The sequence below is a fragment of the Sceloporus undulatus genome, chromosome 3 (genome assembly GCF_019175285.1).
Source record: "Sceloporus undulatus isolate JIND9_A2432 ecotype Alabama chromosome 3, SceUnd_v1.1, whole genome shotgun sequence".
Classification (NCBI taxonomy): Eukaryota; Metazoa; Chordata; class Lepidosauria; order Squamata; family Phrynosomatidae; genus Sceloporus; species Sceloporus undulatus.
In genome coordinates this window covers 264,308,082-264,324,428 of record NC_056524.1, presented here as the reverse complement: position 1 = coordinate 264,324,428, position 16,347 = coordinate 264,308,082, and the positions used below count along the sequence as shown (strand labels likewise).

The 16,347-nt window shown below is 41.4% G+C and overlaps 1 protein-coding gene across 1 annotated transcript in view; it reads left to right on the top strand.

Annotated features, from left to right (window-relative positions):
- Positions 1–16,347, top strand: part of KNG1 (kininogen 1) — a 42,489-nt gene that overhangs the window by 12,326 nt on the left and 13,816 nt on the right. Inside the window, exons 6-9 of the mRNA XM_042457529.1 lie at positions 2,950–3,039; positions 10,138–10,281; positions 13,046–13,156; positions 14,411–14,495. Coding sequence (XP_042313463.1) covers positions 2,950–3,039; positions 10,138–10,281; positions 13,046–13,156; positions 14,411–14,495 — 430 coding nt within the window. The remainder of the gene's footprint in view (positions 1–2,949; positions 3,040–10,137; positions 10,282–13,045; positions 13,157–14,410; positions 14,496–16,347) is intronic.

The following is a 16,347-nucleotide window of genomic DNA, read 5'->3' as shown; positions in this document are numbered from 1 at the left end:
CCAACCTCCTGCCATGCAGGAATTCTCAATCAAAGCATACCCAACAGATAGCCATCCAGCCTTCATTTGAAGACCTCCGAGGAGGGAGACTCCACCACAGTCTCCGAGGAAGGAGTGTGTTCTACTGTCAAACAGCCCTTACTGTTAGGAAGTTCCTCCTAATGTTAAGATGGATTCTCTTTTCCTGGAGCTTGCATCTATTGTTCTGGGTGCTGTTCTCTGGAGCAGCAGAAAACAAGCTTGCTCCCACCTCAGTATGACATCCCTTCAAGTATTTAAACAGGGCTATCATGTCACCTCTCAACCTTCTCTTCTCCAGGCTAAACATCCCCAGCTCCCTAAGTCATTCTTTGGAAAAGCGGTATATAAATAAAAAAGATTATTATTATTATTATTATTATTATTATTATTATTATTATTATTATTATTATTATTGGGCATGGTTTCCAGACCCTTCACTATTTTAGTCGCCCTCCTTTGGACATGCTCCAGTTTATCCACATCCTTTTTGAATTGTGGTGCCCAGAACTGGACACAATATTTCAGGTGGGGTCTGACCAAAGCAGAATAGAGTGGCACTATTTCTTCCCTTGATCTAGACACTATGCTTCTATTGATGGAGCCTAAAATTGCATTGGCCTTTTTTGCTGCCGCATCGCACTGTTGACTCATGTTCAATTTGTGGTCTACTTGGACCCCTAGATCCCTTTCACATGTTGTCTCCTTAAGCCAGGTGCCCCCCATCCTATATCTGTGCATTTCATTTTTCTGCCCTAAGTGCAGTACCTTACACTTCTCCATGAGTTCTTCTGAGTTGAATATAATTTTGTTAGCTTTGGCCCAACTTTCCAGTTTATTCAGGTCATTTTGAATTTTGTTCCTGTCCTTTGGGATATTAGGTACTCATAACATGTTTCAGGTTGTGCTTCTCAGACCCCAACCTGAAATAGATTGAACCTCTCAGAGTCGGTACCGTATTTCAGTGGGGCCACTAAAATAGCCTTGTCATTGAGTCTCCCAACATCACCAACCTTCTGGTCCACTCAGTCAGCACTAGATCTCTGCCCCCTCTTCGCTTGCATAGCTGAGCAAAGCTGGTAACCACTATTCTCTGACCTCACTTCAACCAACTGGATTTGTTATCTTATGAGGACAGCAGTGACACTTCTCAATGTGTACTGAGGTGGAGTTTGGCTTAGTGACAGCTGATGGCTTCCATGTCAATATGGCAATGCATCTCATCCTGGGATCAGTCTGAACTTTAAAGGAGCTATCCAAAAGTAAGGATCAGTACCATGGATGGTTCCTTTAAAGCAAAGGTAGACAACTGAAAAGCACTTTAGCCCTCAGGGAATCTTTCAGGGCTGCATCCTACATATAACACACAGCCTGAAAAAATGAATTATTGTTGTTTTGTTGATATTGTTGTTATTTTCCCAGTGTGAGACTCAAGAGAACTTACAGCGATTAAAGTAAACATAGTTAAAAAGCAATTGAATTACAGTACAGTTTGAGTATCCCTTTGGCATATTTGCATCTAATAATGAGAAATCTTACAGACTGGACTCAAGTCTCAACACAAAATTAATTGATGTTTCACATACAACTTATACACATAGTCAGATGGTGGTTTTATACATAATATCTGTAATAATTTTGTGCATGAAACAAGGTTTGTGTACACTGAACCATCAGGAAGCAAAGGTGTCACTATCTTAGCCAACCATATGGACAGTTTTGAATCTGGGGGTATTTCAGATTTTGGAATTCTGGATAAGGAAGACTCAACCTGTATCAACAAAATAAAAGCCAGTTTAAAAAATAAACCATTAAAATAGCAACAAGAAGAAATAAAAGTCCATTACATTATACAGGCCTGTTTCCTCCGAAAAAAATTAATTCTCAAAGGCCTGCCTGAACACTTCACAGATGAAAACTGGGACAAATGTGGCTGAGCAACATCAGAGTGTGCTCATTGTGGCAAAAATTATTTATAAGGAAGGAACCAGATGCTAGGAAAGGCTACAGCAATTGGCTGTTGCCTCAGCCTGCTGGAAAGGGCAAGATTCTGCACCCACCCATCCTGCTTCAACTATGAGCATTAGACTCTGGAGACCACGGTTTTGAATCCCAGCTCAGCCATGTAAACCCACTGGGTCACTTTAGGCAAGTCACACTCTCTCATCCTTAGAAGATGGCAATGGCAAACCCCCTCTGAAGAAAATCCCAGGATAAGATCACCTTTGAGTCACCATAAGTCAAAAATGACTTCAAGGTACACAACAACAACAGCAATAACAACAAACTACTTTTGCAATTTGAACTCTGTTTGCAACAACTGAAGTAAGCTGATGGCAAAGGGGGAAAGTGGGAGAAAAAGAGAGAAACTGGGACATTTTAAAAGCAGCTGAAAAAGTGGGATGAGAGAGAATTAATCATGACTGCCCCTGCCAAATTCAGACACCTGGAGGGTATGACCACAGTTTTTATTCAAAAAAGCAGAATCAACCATCAAGGGTTGGCAGGGCCAGGGATGGGATCCTCTGAGTCCTTTGGCCCTCAACACTTGCCCAAAGATGCCAGCTTCTGATTTGTAGCATTGCTCACTACAGAAGAGAGTCCCAGGAGTAGGAGGTTTAGGAAAGAGCATTGAGAAAGCACCAATCACCAGGAGAGGAAGAATGAGACCTTCAGGGATGAAAACCTTTTAATGATTAAACTTCTTGCAATTTGAACAGTTTATCTTCCCCTGGGACATGATGCACATAAACAACCTAAAACCATAATACAAATATTTGTCTAAGCTTTGTTAATGACATTTAGGAATAAAGGATCTGTCTTCCACATCCGCCCCCCCCCCCCCCCCGGGGAAAGTATATTCGGCATCACATCTAGTATTACCTATTGCTAGTGCACAAATATATGTTGTTGTTTCTCTTTTCTCTGCAGCATATGGGATTCTGCAGAGGAAGATTAATTAAAGATACAAAAGACCCCAATGAAGTTGACCTGAACTTCTGTGAAATCTACAACATTCCTGTAAGTGGCAATCCCTATTTACCCCATCCTGCCATTGTTGTAAAGCTTGAGGATATCAGCAGGCAGCATGGATACAAATTACTGCCCCGAATATATTCCTTCTCATTTCAAAAGCCCTTTCTGATGTGGCATACAAAAAGTAATGTTCAAGGAAAAACAAGTAAAACTCACACACTCACACAGCGTTAGGCAGGGTGAGGCCATACGTATTCCATACTGTAGAAATAATGCACTTTGACACCATTTTGAGTGCTCTAGCACCATCCTATGAAGTCCTGGGATTTGTAGTTTTCGTTAATGTATGGTTTGAAAATGCCTCTTCTGCCAAAGAGTGGTGGTACCCCCCAAAACTACAGATTCCAGGATTCTGTAGGATGAAGCCATGGCACTTAAAGTGATGCCAAACATCATTCTACAGTGTAGATGCACCCTGCCAAAAACAAGATGGTGCATGAAAACCATATGGCACAGCTGTTCCCCTACCCAAGAAAGCACCTGACACCCACCTTGCCTCCCTCCTTTTCCCGTTACCTTTACCTCATTGTCTTGCCTCCCTCCCTCGTTTTTTCCTCACCTGCACACCTGGGTACCATGCCAGATTGCAGCATGGACAAAGGGAAATGGCACCTAAGAACTTGTGTGTGGACAGAGTGATTGAAGGAGAAGGAGACTAGAGGAGAAAGAGCAGAGGAGACAAGGAAAGAAGCAACAGAGTTTGGAAAAGTTGCATTTTGGACTTCAGCTCCCAAAATTCCCCAAACAGCTTTGCCAATGGCCAAAAAAGTCACTTTTCCAAGCTATGTCCAGAGGCATTATTAGTACTGATGATAAATGGGTGTCAAACTACAAAGTACAATCAATAAGTAAAGAGATCTTGTAGCACCTTTGAGACTAACTGAAAGAGAAACCAGGCGGAGTCAGACACACATTCTAGACTTTAGGAGAGCAGATTTCAGTAAACTTAGGCCTGTAACAGACTGCCAAAATAAAGCTGCTTCAGGTCTCTTTGGAGGTATGCAATTTAAATGATGCATGGGTCCTAAGAGTCCGGAGGTCGCGCCAAAGCCACACTCCATTCCTAAGCACTGGAGGGCAGCTCTGCTGCAGCTTCCGGATTCTTAGGATGCATGCATCATTTAAACAGCATACCTCCAAAGAGACCCAAAGCAGCTTTATTTTGGCAGTCTGTAACAGGCCTTTGAGAAGTATTGAGGGTGATCCTGTGGTCAGGAATACTAAAAGAGAAGGGAGTCCAGGACGGATGAGAGTTTCTCAAAAGGGAGATACTGAAGGCACAAATTCAAACAGTTCCAGTGAGAAAGAAAAACAGGAGGTGTCTCAAGAAACCAGGATGGATGACTAAGGAACTTTCAACCGAGCTAAGTTTTAAACGAAACATGTATAAGAAATGGAAAAAGGGAGAAATCACGAAAAAGGAATTCAAAGGTACTAGGGTGCCTGTGCGGAACGGGCCATAGACAACTATAAATAGAGCGACCTCTTTTTCTTTTTTTCTTTCTCTTCCTCTGCCCACCACTGTTAGCATTTGCCACCACTGCTGCATATGCTGGGAGGTCTTAGACACCTTGTGTGAGCAACAAAAATGTCCAGTCACTGGTGTAACCAGGGGCTGTGTGAGCAAAGTGCCCTTTTGGGATGGAGCCCACTGAATGCATATTCTCAGTACCTGAAATGTTCAAATGACTGATAGTATATACATAATGCTCAGCAGTGGAAGTTGAATTGCAACTGCAATCCTACAGTGTTTCCTCCATACCGCTATTGTAACATGTACTTCATAGGAACATAAGAGGTAAAACAGATTGGACCAAAGGTGTATCTATTCCAGCAGTCTATTCACATAATGGTAAACTAGTTGCCTCTGGAAAATCAGAAAGCAAGATGGGATGACAACAATGTTCTTCCCATGTTCTCCAGCGAATGATATAGAAATACAATGGAAGAAATGTATATGTCCATTATGATTAGTAGCTTTCTTCTTTGAATTAATCTGATATGTGTTGTGTGTAGAGTTTATAGATCTAGGGGTCTACACATCATTTTGGATGGTCAGATACAGAATTCTGAAACAGGCCTAATTCCCAGCACTTGCCACAATCCCATTTTATCCCTGAAATCCGATAAATTATTAAATAAATGCTTCTATGTTTGTTCGGAAAATAATTTTTTCTACATTTTGAAGTGACACCTTGGCACACACATGGGTTTAAAAAAAATACCCCAGAAAACACACTTTTTGCTACTTCTGTTTTAGATAATATCCAGCCTAAAGAACTGTCAGACAAAATGTCTTGGTAGATTTTGTAGCTTTTTGGATTGATCCCAATAAAGCTGTTACCCTGTCAGTATTCTGATTTTGTTCTTGCTGTTATTCTAATGGACCAACACAGCAATGAACGTGTTATAAATTGAGCAATTTAGTTCAAAGCTGTTTTCTTCTGGGCATTTTTCATTGCAAAATTACGGATTATATCACCTTGTAGGTAGACAAGGGAAGGTGGGTGCCTTTACTCAGATATTTTGGTGTTTTATTTCATTTTGTTGCACTTTTAAACTATCCATTAACTAAAATTCATAGGGTGACATACAATTGGTTTAAATATAAAGCACAACAATAAAATAATAGAACAATTGCTATACTGTAATAGGAAAATATGAAATATTTATATATAAAACCAAGTTAGAATTGTGTGTGTGTGTTGTGTCCTTGATCATTATGGTGCATTGTCACTCCCACCAGCTGACCTGTACGTGCATTTTGCGGCTGTAGAAACAACTCTGAGATTGGCAGTTCTTGAAAGAGTGTGTCACACAGAAGAGCATAAATCCCTCTGTCTCCAAGACTACAAGTCCCATTTTACATCTGCATTCTAGAGCTGGGCTTGGCCAGCAATTCATTGTTTAGAATGTTGCTCGTTCTTCTCTACCACACTTTCTGGTTGGTTATAGCCACTCTAACAAGAACTGGCCAATGAGTGTATAGATTACAACTGACATGGATTCCCTTGAAATATCCTCAAGCATGACTTATAACAGCTTCCATTCCTTCCCACCCAACGCCATACCCATGGGGTTTTAGCATGGGCTGCAGGTTTCAGTGAAGTATACTTCACCCTTCCCACCCATGCTTAGGTTCTGCTAGTATCAACCAGTACATAAATGTGTGGCATTGGCATGCATCAAAACCATAGGGAGAGCCGATAGTGGTATTCATGAGTAGTGACATACAAAGGACATTCCAGAAATTCTGTGTAAAGTCAACTCCATTCAAAACAGTAGACCACAGTTCAAAGGCTGGGAGATGCAGCAGCTGTGTTCGATAGTGAAACTAGTTAGATATACTGTGCAGATGAATGAAGTAAAGATGGATCGTCTGTGATGGACTTCTAACTAATTCAGTTTTTCTTTGTTTCTAATTCTCATGTCCATTGCCTGCACCCTTCAATGGCGGCTGTGTTCCTTTGAATTGCTTATGGATAGTATGGCAGGCATCCTTTCCATTACCACCATCACCACTTCCACAATGATTCAGGAGAATATCATCACTGCAATGTATCTAAGCATGAATGCAGACCTCCTGGTCCATTACATAGGCATCATCATCCTCACCACCACCACCATCACCACCACCACCACCACTCTCCTCACCATCCTCACCACCACCATCATGACTTTGGCCATCGTGATGGGCATAGACATAGACATGGGCATAGATGTCCACCACCTCCTCACCATGATCACCATGCCCATACAGGGCCCAAAGACCACCATAATTCTTCAGAATTGAGCCAAGAAATCCCTGGGTTCCATCCACCTCCTGGACCTCAACTCCCTCCTCCACCTGCTGGAGGCCCACACCATCTTCCTCCTAGTAAATATCCCTCACCTCCTCTTGGGCCTCCTCCTCCTCGACCTCCTTGCCCTCCTGATACCATTTGTGAACATCAACCACAACCACCTCGCTGGTTTCACAAACATGTGCACCGGCACCATCATGCTCACAAGTGCAATGACACCTCAGGTGAACAAGGAGGAGCCTCCTCAGAAGAGCATGATTCATTCAGACACCATCATCCTTTCCATCATCACCCCAGTGATCCCATCTATTACGTTCCAGTTTTGCGTCAACATGATGTTCTCCAAGCTCCTGCTGTAAATTTCCTTAACCGTCCACATAGTCCACATGGAAGGCCCAAGAAACCTCATATCCATGGCAAACATGTATATGACAAACCAATTATTCAGCCTTTCCCAGATATTCTTTCAGAATCAAAATCCTGCCCAGGGGAGCCCAAATTTAATCCACCGGCAGGCTTGTTATCATTATACCCACCACAATCCACACAATAAAATGCATTTCTTTAAATGAAAATGACTGTAATCCCATAAAGACATAGCTCCATTGACACCAGTCATATGCTACCATTCCCGTGACTTGGAATGCAGAAAAATAAAGTCTCTGTGTAAACAAAATACTATGAGTTTATTTGGGGGAGGGGAAGAAAATATTCCTCAAAGCATGTCTGAGTTGAAAATCCTCTTTTGGGTTTAGTACGACCTGTTTGGTCTCTACCGGGGCTACTCTACTCTGGGGTGATAGTACCCAGATCTAATCCCAGGTCCCTGGCCAATAGTTGGAAGGTGAGATTGTTAGAGGAACCTAAAGTGCAGCAGGTAGGTACTGTTCTGCTAATGGGGGTAATACAGAAGGACTTGCTCTAATCAGGCCAAAAAGCTTGAAAAAATTACTCTTTCGGGCTACAGCTCCCAGAATTCTCCAACCAGCATAGTCAACTCTAGGAGTTATAGCCCAAATAAGGAATTTTTTTAAAGCTTGTATAATCCTAAAGTATCAAAAGCTCAAGGGCCAATGTTAGTTCCACAGGAGTAGGAACAGTGAGCTGGCCCATCAGTCTATCTAGTTTAAGACTGATGCTACAATGGCTGTCAGCTGCTTTCCACTGTCTAAGGCAGAGGTGGAGTCTTCCCAGATTTAGATGGAGATGTGGGGAACTGAACCTGGGACCTTTTGCATGCAAAGCAAATGACCTTCCACTGAGCTACAGCTAAATGGTCCCCATCCTTTGAGTCTGAATGCTCAAAGTTTGAGCACAAAATGGATTACTAGGCTACTTTCTAGCCTTAGACCATAAGTTTCCTATTTCTTCTCCTACATTTACACAAAGCGTACAGAGTAATAACATACAATCATTGTTGAATATACCTCACTGGTTTTTGACGCTTCTGTCTCTAAAGGAGAGGTGGTGCTATCTGACCCTAATAGCTGACCTGTATTTGTGTATTACATTTTTATCTTCCAGTATATACAGATCCTTATCCATGCTTCCATTTTATCTTCCCAATAACCCAGTAAAGTGGTTTAGCCTGCCTCTCTTCCTGATCTAGAATTTTATACTGTACTAAGATGATGAAGTTGAGGCTTTCATACTTTGGCCATATCATGAGAAGGCATGACTCATTGGAAAAGATAATAATGCTAGGAAAGGTGGGGGATATAGAAAGAGAGGAAGACCTCACACTAGATGGATATACTCTATTAGGGAGGTCACGGGTATGAATTTACAGGACCTGAGCAGAGTAGTGGAGGACAGGGGGTCTTGGAGATGTCTCATCCACAGGTTCGCCATAAATTGGGATCAACTCAGAGGTGGTTAACAACAATAAATCCATCTCATTTGGGTGTTTCCTGGATATGGGAAGATTTGTACATGTTTCTCTTCCTGGTCTAAAACCTAATGCAGAATCTACCACATCAAAGAGTTTTTCTTGTAGGTCTTAGCAGGTTCTATGTAACCCAAGGCATCTTGGGAATGCATCCCCACTAGACTGTTCCCTGGGTTCCACTGCCACTCGTGAATACACTTCCTTCAAAGATGGCAAGGGCAGAATGCAGAGGGTCCCTTATGGGTATCAGAACAGATCCTTACATTCTAGTTTTTCTCTCTGTAATACAACATTTTGGTTCCTTATAAATATGAACATGGCTGAACTTCTACACAAGAGTTGGGTAGTGTCAACTAGGCAGTCCTGTATTGAATGGCAATGCTACACAACAGAACACACACTCAAAAGTGTGACCAAAATGCACATGTGCATTGCCTGCACATCATGTTCACATCACATGTGCATCAGAGGCACATCTGCACGCTCAGTGACACCACATGTACAACTCAGCCTCCACAGTCTTGAACTGAATGTGGACATTCTACAAAAGACAAAATGTCCAACTGCTTCTCTAGGGGGAATGTACCCAGGCGTAAGACACAAACATAATTCCAGCCCTTAGATATGTTTATATCTGTTGAGATGATATATTTATACATACAGTGCGGTTTTCATGTATAAGGAGTAGGCAACATGTGGGCCTTCTAGATGTCGTTAGACTGCAGTTCCTATCAACCATAGCAGGTTTGCTATGGAAGATGAAGGGGAACTACAGTCCAGCCATGTCTTCCCTGTGCCTGGAGCTCAGAAAAGTTACTTTGGGGATGATAAGTTCCTGAAACTACTCTGCTGTCAAGACTTTCTGAGATTTGCAGCCCAGAAAGTAACTTTCTCAAACTCTGCCACAGACAGAGATACAAGCAGCTGAAGATCCAGGCTGTAATTCCTTTGTATTCATATACATGACAAATTTTAAATCATGTTATCATGTACAAGTCTGCAAAAAGTTTGACAATTCCCAAAATCTGACCCTGAGTTGGCAGGCTACGTTCTGACCGTGACATGCTGAGGTTCGTCCTGTAACTTGAACAGCAGGTGGACAAACTTGGTGTCATAACAGCATAGGTTTAAAAAGAGAGATGTCTGGATAAAGCCCAAAGGTTATTTACACTGTGCACAGGATATGAGAAGAGTCCATCAAGCGCTACTGATCACTTTCAGTTTTTCCTCCGTTGCAAAGGAACAAGAACGTCTCTGCCAGCAAGAGACTGCCCCTTAGTCTTTTGAGGAATCCCTTCTCCCCCTTCCTCAGTCCCTAGGTTGCTGAGAAACCTTCTTTGCCCAGCTATGAAATTTTTCATTCTACTAGTCCTCACCTTTTGCTATTGCCAGGCTATTCCTCCTGAAGGCGAAGACGCTGACTGTGATGACCCTGATGTCTTCAATGCTGTGGACCTAGCAGTGAAGGCGCATAATGATGACCAAAAAGATGGCAACCTATTTGCACTGAGAATGATCCTTGCAGCCCGCAGAACAGTAAGTATACTTTGCAATGATGGCAACAAAAAGATAAGTCAGGTTCATGTCAAATTTTTAGACCCTTTAGAACTAGCAACTTGCCAGACAAGAATTTCATAGCAATTACAGGCACGATGTGTAGAACATGGCATTTCTCATGATGATGGTCACTTTAATTTGCTGACGCTCAGGTTCTAGCACCATGACAGGGAGACGAATCTTCTTTCCCAATCCTACCCTTCCAAAAAAAAAAAAAGAGTGATGCAATTGTGCTGCTGCTTCCAATGTAACTAGATAGTATATCTTTTTAAGCTGGTGTGTACTTTGATCTATTGCTGTACCCACTTCAATCCATAGGGATTATACCTTTTATTATAACTTTGCCTTTCCAAAGTTTACAGTGAGCTTGGACAGTTGCTTTTAAAAAGTAATGAACTCTGAAACTTGTTGCAAAAACACAATTCATTATTGTTGGCATTAAACTCCTAGAATTATTCATGGCTTTGTCATTATTTTTTATTTTATTTTATTTTGCTATCTAGTCGGGAGGGAACACTTTAGTATTGATAAGGCAATGGCATTCAATTTTGGAAACTCCACTGCAAACTCATCTAAAAATGCCCTTTAAAAGTTAACATTAAAAGTAATTAGTGTTGTTTGTTGCACCAAAAAGGTAATATCATTCACGCTTGCTACATTACATTTTAAATGTGACTTAATTACAGCCATTACCAAAAAATGGCAAAGAGGTTTGAGTGTTGGATTATGTCTCTGGAGATCAGGGTTTGATTCCTGCCTAAGCATAAAAACCCACTGGGTGACCTTGGGCAAGTCACACTCTCTCAGACTCAGAGGATGACAATGGCAAATCCCTCTGAAGAAACTTGTCAAGAAAACCCTATGATAAGTTCACCTTAGGGTTGTCATAAATCAAAAATGGCTTGGAGGCACACAACACGTAACTACATTAACTGTATCTCACTGATAACAGGAAAGCATCCTCCACTGTATCTGAAAAAACAGGCCGGTTTAGACACCTCGGGGAGATTATGGGGTATGTACAACTCTGGAACAGCTCAAAAATTCATGAGGAATAGCCAAGAAGCTACCATCACTTTCCCCCAGTATCTTGAGGCTGGTTGCCTTATCCTGTCTAAAAGCTGGGCTGGGGAGAAATATGCTTTGAATTAACTGAATATGGGGAGGCCCTCTCAACTGTGTGCTCTTTTGAAATCAAAATCAAATTTCAAACCCCACTTTATATATGACCATGGGAGATGCATAAACAAGCAGATGTTCCCATCTTGTTTCATTTGGACTTCATTCTTCATAATGTGTAAAACAGTTTTGAAACTTCAAATAGGAGTCCAGCAACATCCTTACACTCCAACTGTCCTGTTTTAGCAGGGACAATCCAAATTAATCCTCTCTCATTCCACTTTTTCAGCTGTTTTTAATATGTCCCAGTTTCTCTCTCCTGCTCCCACATCCTTCCTTTGCCCTCAGCTCACTTCGATTGCTGCAAACTGAGTTCAACACGAAAAGTAGGTTGCACTCGATTAAGTCTGCAGTGGGGAGAAGAAGGAAAAAGCAAACTGCTGTGGCCAGTGATGTCACCAGGGTTGGTGTCATCCGGTGCAATAACTCTTGGTGTCACCCCCAATACACACACACATTGATCTCCTCCCATACCACACTGTGCAGAATCCTTAGTAATGTTTTTTGTACTCATAAAATTCCCAATTTGGGGGTTTGGGGGGAGATATAAATTGTTGTTGTTGTTCTTGTTGTTGCTATTCATGTTATTCCTGTTATACCACTATGGTGTGACACAAACAACTAGCAAAATTAAAATTATACCTTTGAATTGAAATCTCTATTTATGTATACATAGTTCCATGTGGTTAAAGTGATAAAGTGGTAAGGTGTGATTTTTTTTTAAAAAAATTAATTAAAAATTTGTAAATTTTAATATTTTGTAAAAAAAATTAAATTAAATTTTTTTAAGACCTAGGGCCTCTCCTTTCTCCTCCCACTGAGCCTCAGCCCACTCACATCATCTCTTCAGTGATTTAAAGGGTGAACACCACAGCCTGTTTCTTCCAAATGGCCTGGCTGCGTCCTCTCCTAGCTTGTATGTTCTTCCTTATTTACAGTGGGCCCTTGCTTTATGTGGGGGATCCATTCTGAACCCCCCCCCCCCCCGGGTAAGCAAAAAACACATAAGCTAGAGCCCCATTATATCCAATGGGGCTCATGCTCACTGCGCGGCCACGCACATGCCTCGCATCAGCACATGCCATTCGCAAGCCCCATTTGATATAATGGGTTTCATGCTCGCTGCACAGCAATACGCATGCGTGGGGCACTTGCCCATTTCCAGGCGGCTTCAGCGTATGCTGAAAGCCGCCTATAAGGAACTACATATGTCCCAGTTTTCATCTATGAAATGTGAGCAGGTATAAACATGCTGTACATGCAGCTTTTCAAAATGGCAATTCAGATTGTTTGACTAAGACAGCTGTCAAAATGTTATCTCCCATAAGCTTCTGGGAAATTTGACAGCATTCTGTAAGCACATTTAAAAGAATATTTTACCAGTATCAAAAGAATCCAAGTTTTGCTCATTTGTGACCATGTACCTTCCTTTGATGCAGTTATATGTGCTCTGCAGTAACACCATTAAGAAGTCCCTTTGAAAGATTTTCTCTTCCAACAATTTGTTGCTTAATCTCTCATTATGAAAATGACGTCTCCTTATCTCGGTGTTTCTTTTTTTCAGGCAGGCCCTGGCAAAAATTTCCACATCAAGTATCAAATAGCAGAAACCTCTTGTCCTCTCAGAGGAAGTGATCACTGGCAAAACTGTGAGTTCCTACCAACCCCCATAGCAGTAAGTATTTCACCTTCTGACTGTATGTGTATGCGTAGATGTGACACCTGTGGCAAAGTGCGCTGACAGGATAGCTGTGTGCAACACAGCATCACATATAATTAGAAAAAGTTCATGGCAAAAGACTGTGTCCATTGGTATCATCTTGACACCCATACAAAGAGTGTTACAGAAGAAGAATAGAATCATAGAATCACAGAGTTGGAAGACCCCACAAGGACCATCCAGTCCAACCCTGTGTCATGCAGGAATACACAATCAAAGCACTCCCAACAAATGGCAATCCAGCCTCTGCATCTGAGGAAGTAGACTCCAGACTACAAAAGCTCAAGCTACCAGCTTCTTTCTTTCAGTTAGAAGATTATGGCACCGCCAGTTTACCCATGGGATAGATGTGGGATTTAACACTCCATGATGGATTTCATTGCACTGCCCTATAGCTGGGAAGTATGCATGCCATATGCAATCCACACTTTTGGGGGCCTCTCATGCACCTTTTCAAAAACTGGATTTTCTTGTTCTTGAAAATCTGTGCGAGAAGCCAAAAAAAATGTGGATTGCATACAGGATGCGTACTGTCCAGCTACAGGGTGGTGCAATAAAATTCATCTTTAAGTTTTAAATTCCAAGTCTATCCCGTGGGCAAATTGGCGGTGCCATAATCTTCTTAGTCTCAAAGGTGCTACAAGATCCCTTTGTACAATGTAAAACTATATACATGTATATTCTGAAATATAGTAGTCCCCGGAGATTTTAATAAGAAGATACATTTGGGCTTGGCACCAGAAAGAAAGCAGAGTTGACACCAGTCAGACCTTCAAGGGGACACCCTCTCCTGTGTCCTCTCACTTTGTATCACCGCTTTGCAACTCTTTCCCTTTTTTAGTCCCAGGAGAGGCCTTCATTTTAATAGAAAGTGGTCTGGGAATATACTGTAGGCATTTTCAAGACCATTTGAAGTCCCTTGGTAGATCTCCAACACTTGCCCAGTCCTAGTATAAAGAAATCAGAGAATCTCAGGAAATTTATTTGTGTAAGGATGCCATGCCTGGATGTCCTTCTTCTTAATAAGAAAATCCCTTAAGGAGAGTGGAGGGGAAAGATTAGTTGTGAGCAAAATGCCTTGTAAAATACTAATTAGTAATTACTGTTAGTTGGATAAGCATGCTGAAACATTGTTAAGAAAGTTACAGCTTGATTCCTCCTGTGGAGAAATGGTAAGTAGACCACCCTTTTGCTTGTTTCTCCTTATAGGATTCAGGCGAGTGTTCAGCCGAAATTCACACTGATGATAGTCAAATCTATTCCAGTGTTTTCCAGAAATGCAAAATTACCACAGGTATGCACACTGTAAATTAAATTAATTTTCAGTAGATAGTCTTCTAAATCATAATGCAGACATTAGGAATGCTTGAAAGTTAATACAGATAGGTTCTCCCTTATTCAAAATGCCTGGGATTTCACGTATTTATTTTATTTTATTTTTATAGTTTTTGGAATACCTGTATTTGCATATATATACAAAAAGAGAGATCTTGGAGGTGTTTCATATACACCTTATGCACATAGCCTGAAGGTAGTTTTGTCCATTTTAAAAATAATAATAATTCTGTGCATGAAACAAAGTTTGTGTACACTGAACCATCAAAAAGCCAAAGATGTTATCTCAGCCACCCATGGTTTGATTTTTGGAATATTTTGGATTTCAGAATTCAGGATAAGGGAGACTCAACCCATACTAATAAAAAACAAGGCAGACTTCCCCAAACTGGTGCCCTTCAGTTGGATTGACTATATCTCCCACCACCTTCAGACAGCAAGGCCAGTTTGGAAATACTGGGGAATGTAATTCATCTCATCTGCAGGATACCAGGTTGGAAAAGATTGGAACATCTTGACCACACACACTCATGATACAAATGTCACCTTATGCCAAAGGTATCAATAACCCATCTCCCAACCAAAACTTATCCTTTTTGTACTATTGATGGAGTAGTACAATCCCATCAATCTAATGGGAGTGCCCCTCTTGAATGAACAATATAGATCAAGCAAGGATCTACAATATCTTTTGTTGACTTTCTTATGCACTCTTCTCAGAGCTGTTTGAAATACTTCCCGGATTACCAAGAATGTGGCACTACTCAAAAGCACCTCAGTTATGCTTCTTTCCATAAGAACCCAGTTTTATCTCTCCCAGCAAATCTTCCTAGCTGGATTTCAGACATACAGTACATACTGTATAAGGCTAGATGTCACTGTCTTAACATTCAATGGCCAGGGTACATTTTCCATAGGAATTCTTTCCAAGCTTGTTTCTGCAGTCTAAAATTAGCTGTGCGCCACTGAGAAAAGCAGCTCTGATTCCAAAGCCTGGGAAAATCTTTGTGGCATTTGGAAAAGTGTAAACCATGAGCAACCTTTCCCTACCCTCCAATTCTATTGAATAGGATTTACTGCATGAGAGACACGGTGTCAATATTTGCATTCATTGGCATAGTCAATGTGTGTCTTACAGCTGTTTCATGAATTCTACAGAAGCACATAGTGGAAATCTTTAGTACAATAGCCAACTTCAATCCCAGCAATAGTGCATTCATACATGAACTTCGCATATGAGTAATATGTATCCTTCTAGATGTCAGTGCTACAAATCCCATAACCTTTGGTTATGCTGGCTAAGGCTTATAAGAGTTGCCATCCAACACCTGCTGAGCCACATACTGGCGACCCATTATTCATTCTTCTTCAACATACATATAGCCCATTAAAACAGTAATGGCCAAAGTGCACCAGATGTCTAACTCTGGCTGCAAAAGAGTGAACTATGGCCTTCCAGATGTTTTTGGAACTCATATCCCACTAGCCCTACCAAGCATAACCAATGATGAAGGACTATGGCAGCCAAAACACCTGATCTTCTTTGAAGGTCTAAGATCAGCTATGTATGAAGAATTGTGTGTTGCTATCGGTATTGGGATTATAGCATTTCAGGAAAGTTTAACATATTTCCCAGCATTATTTTGCCAATTCATTTCCAGCTGCTTATTCCCCCTTTCCCAGTGATGACGAAGCCAGAGGTGGCACTCAGAGCCCTCTCTGTGGGCACACATGCTGTCACCCTTGCACAGAGTTTGCCAAAGTTTCTTACTAGAAAGCCAGAGGGACATGACACTTTGCAATAAATAAGT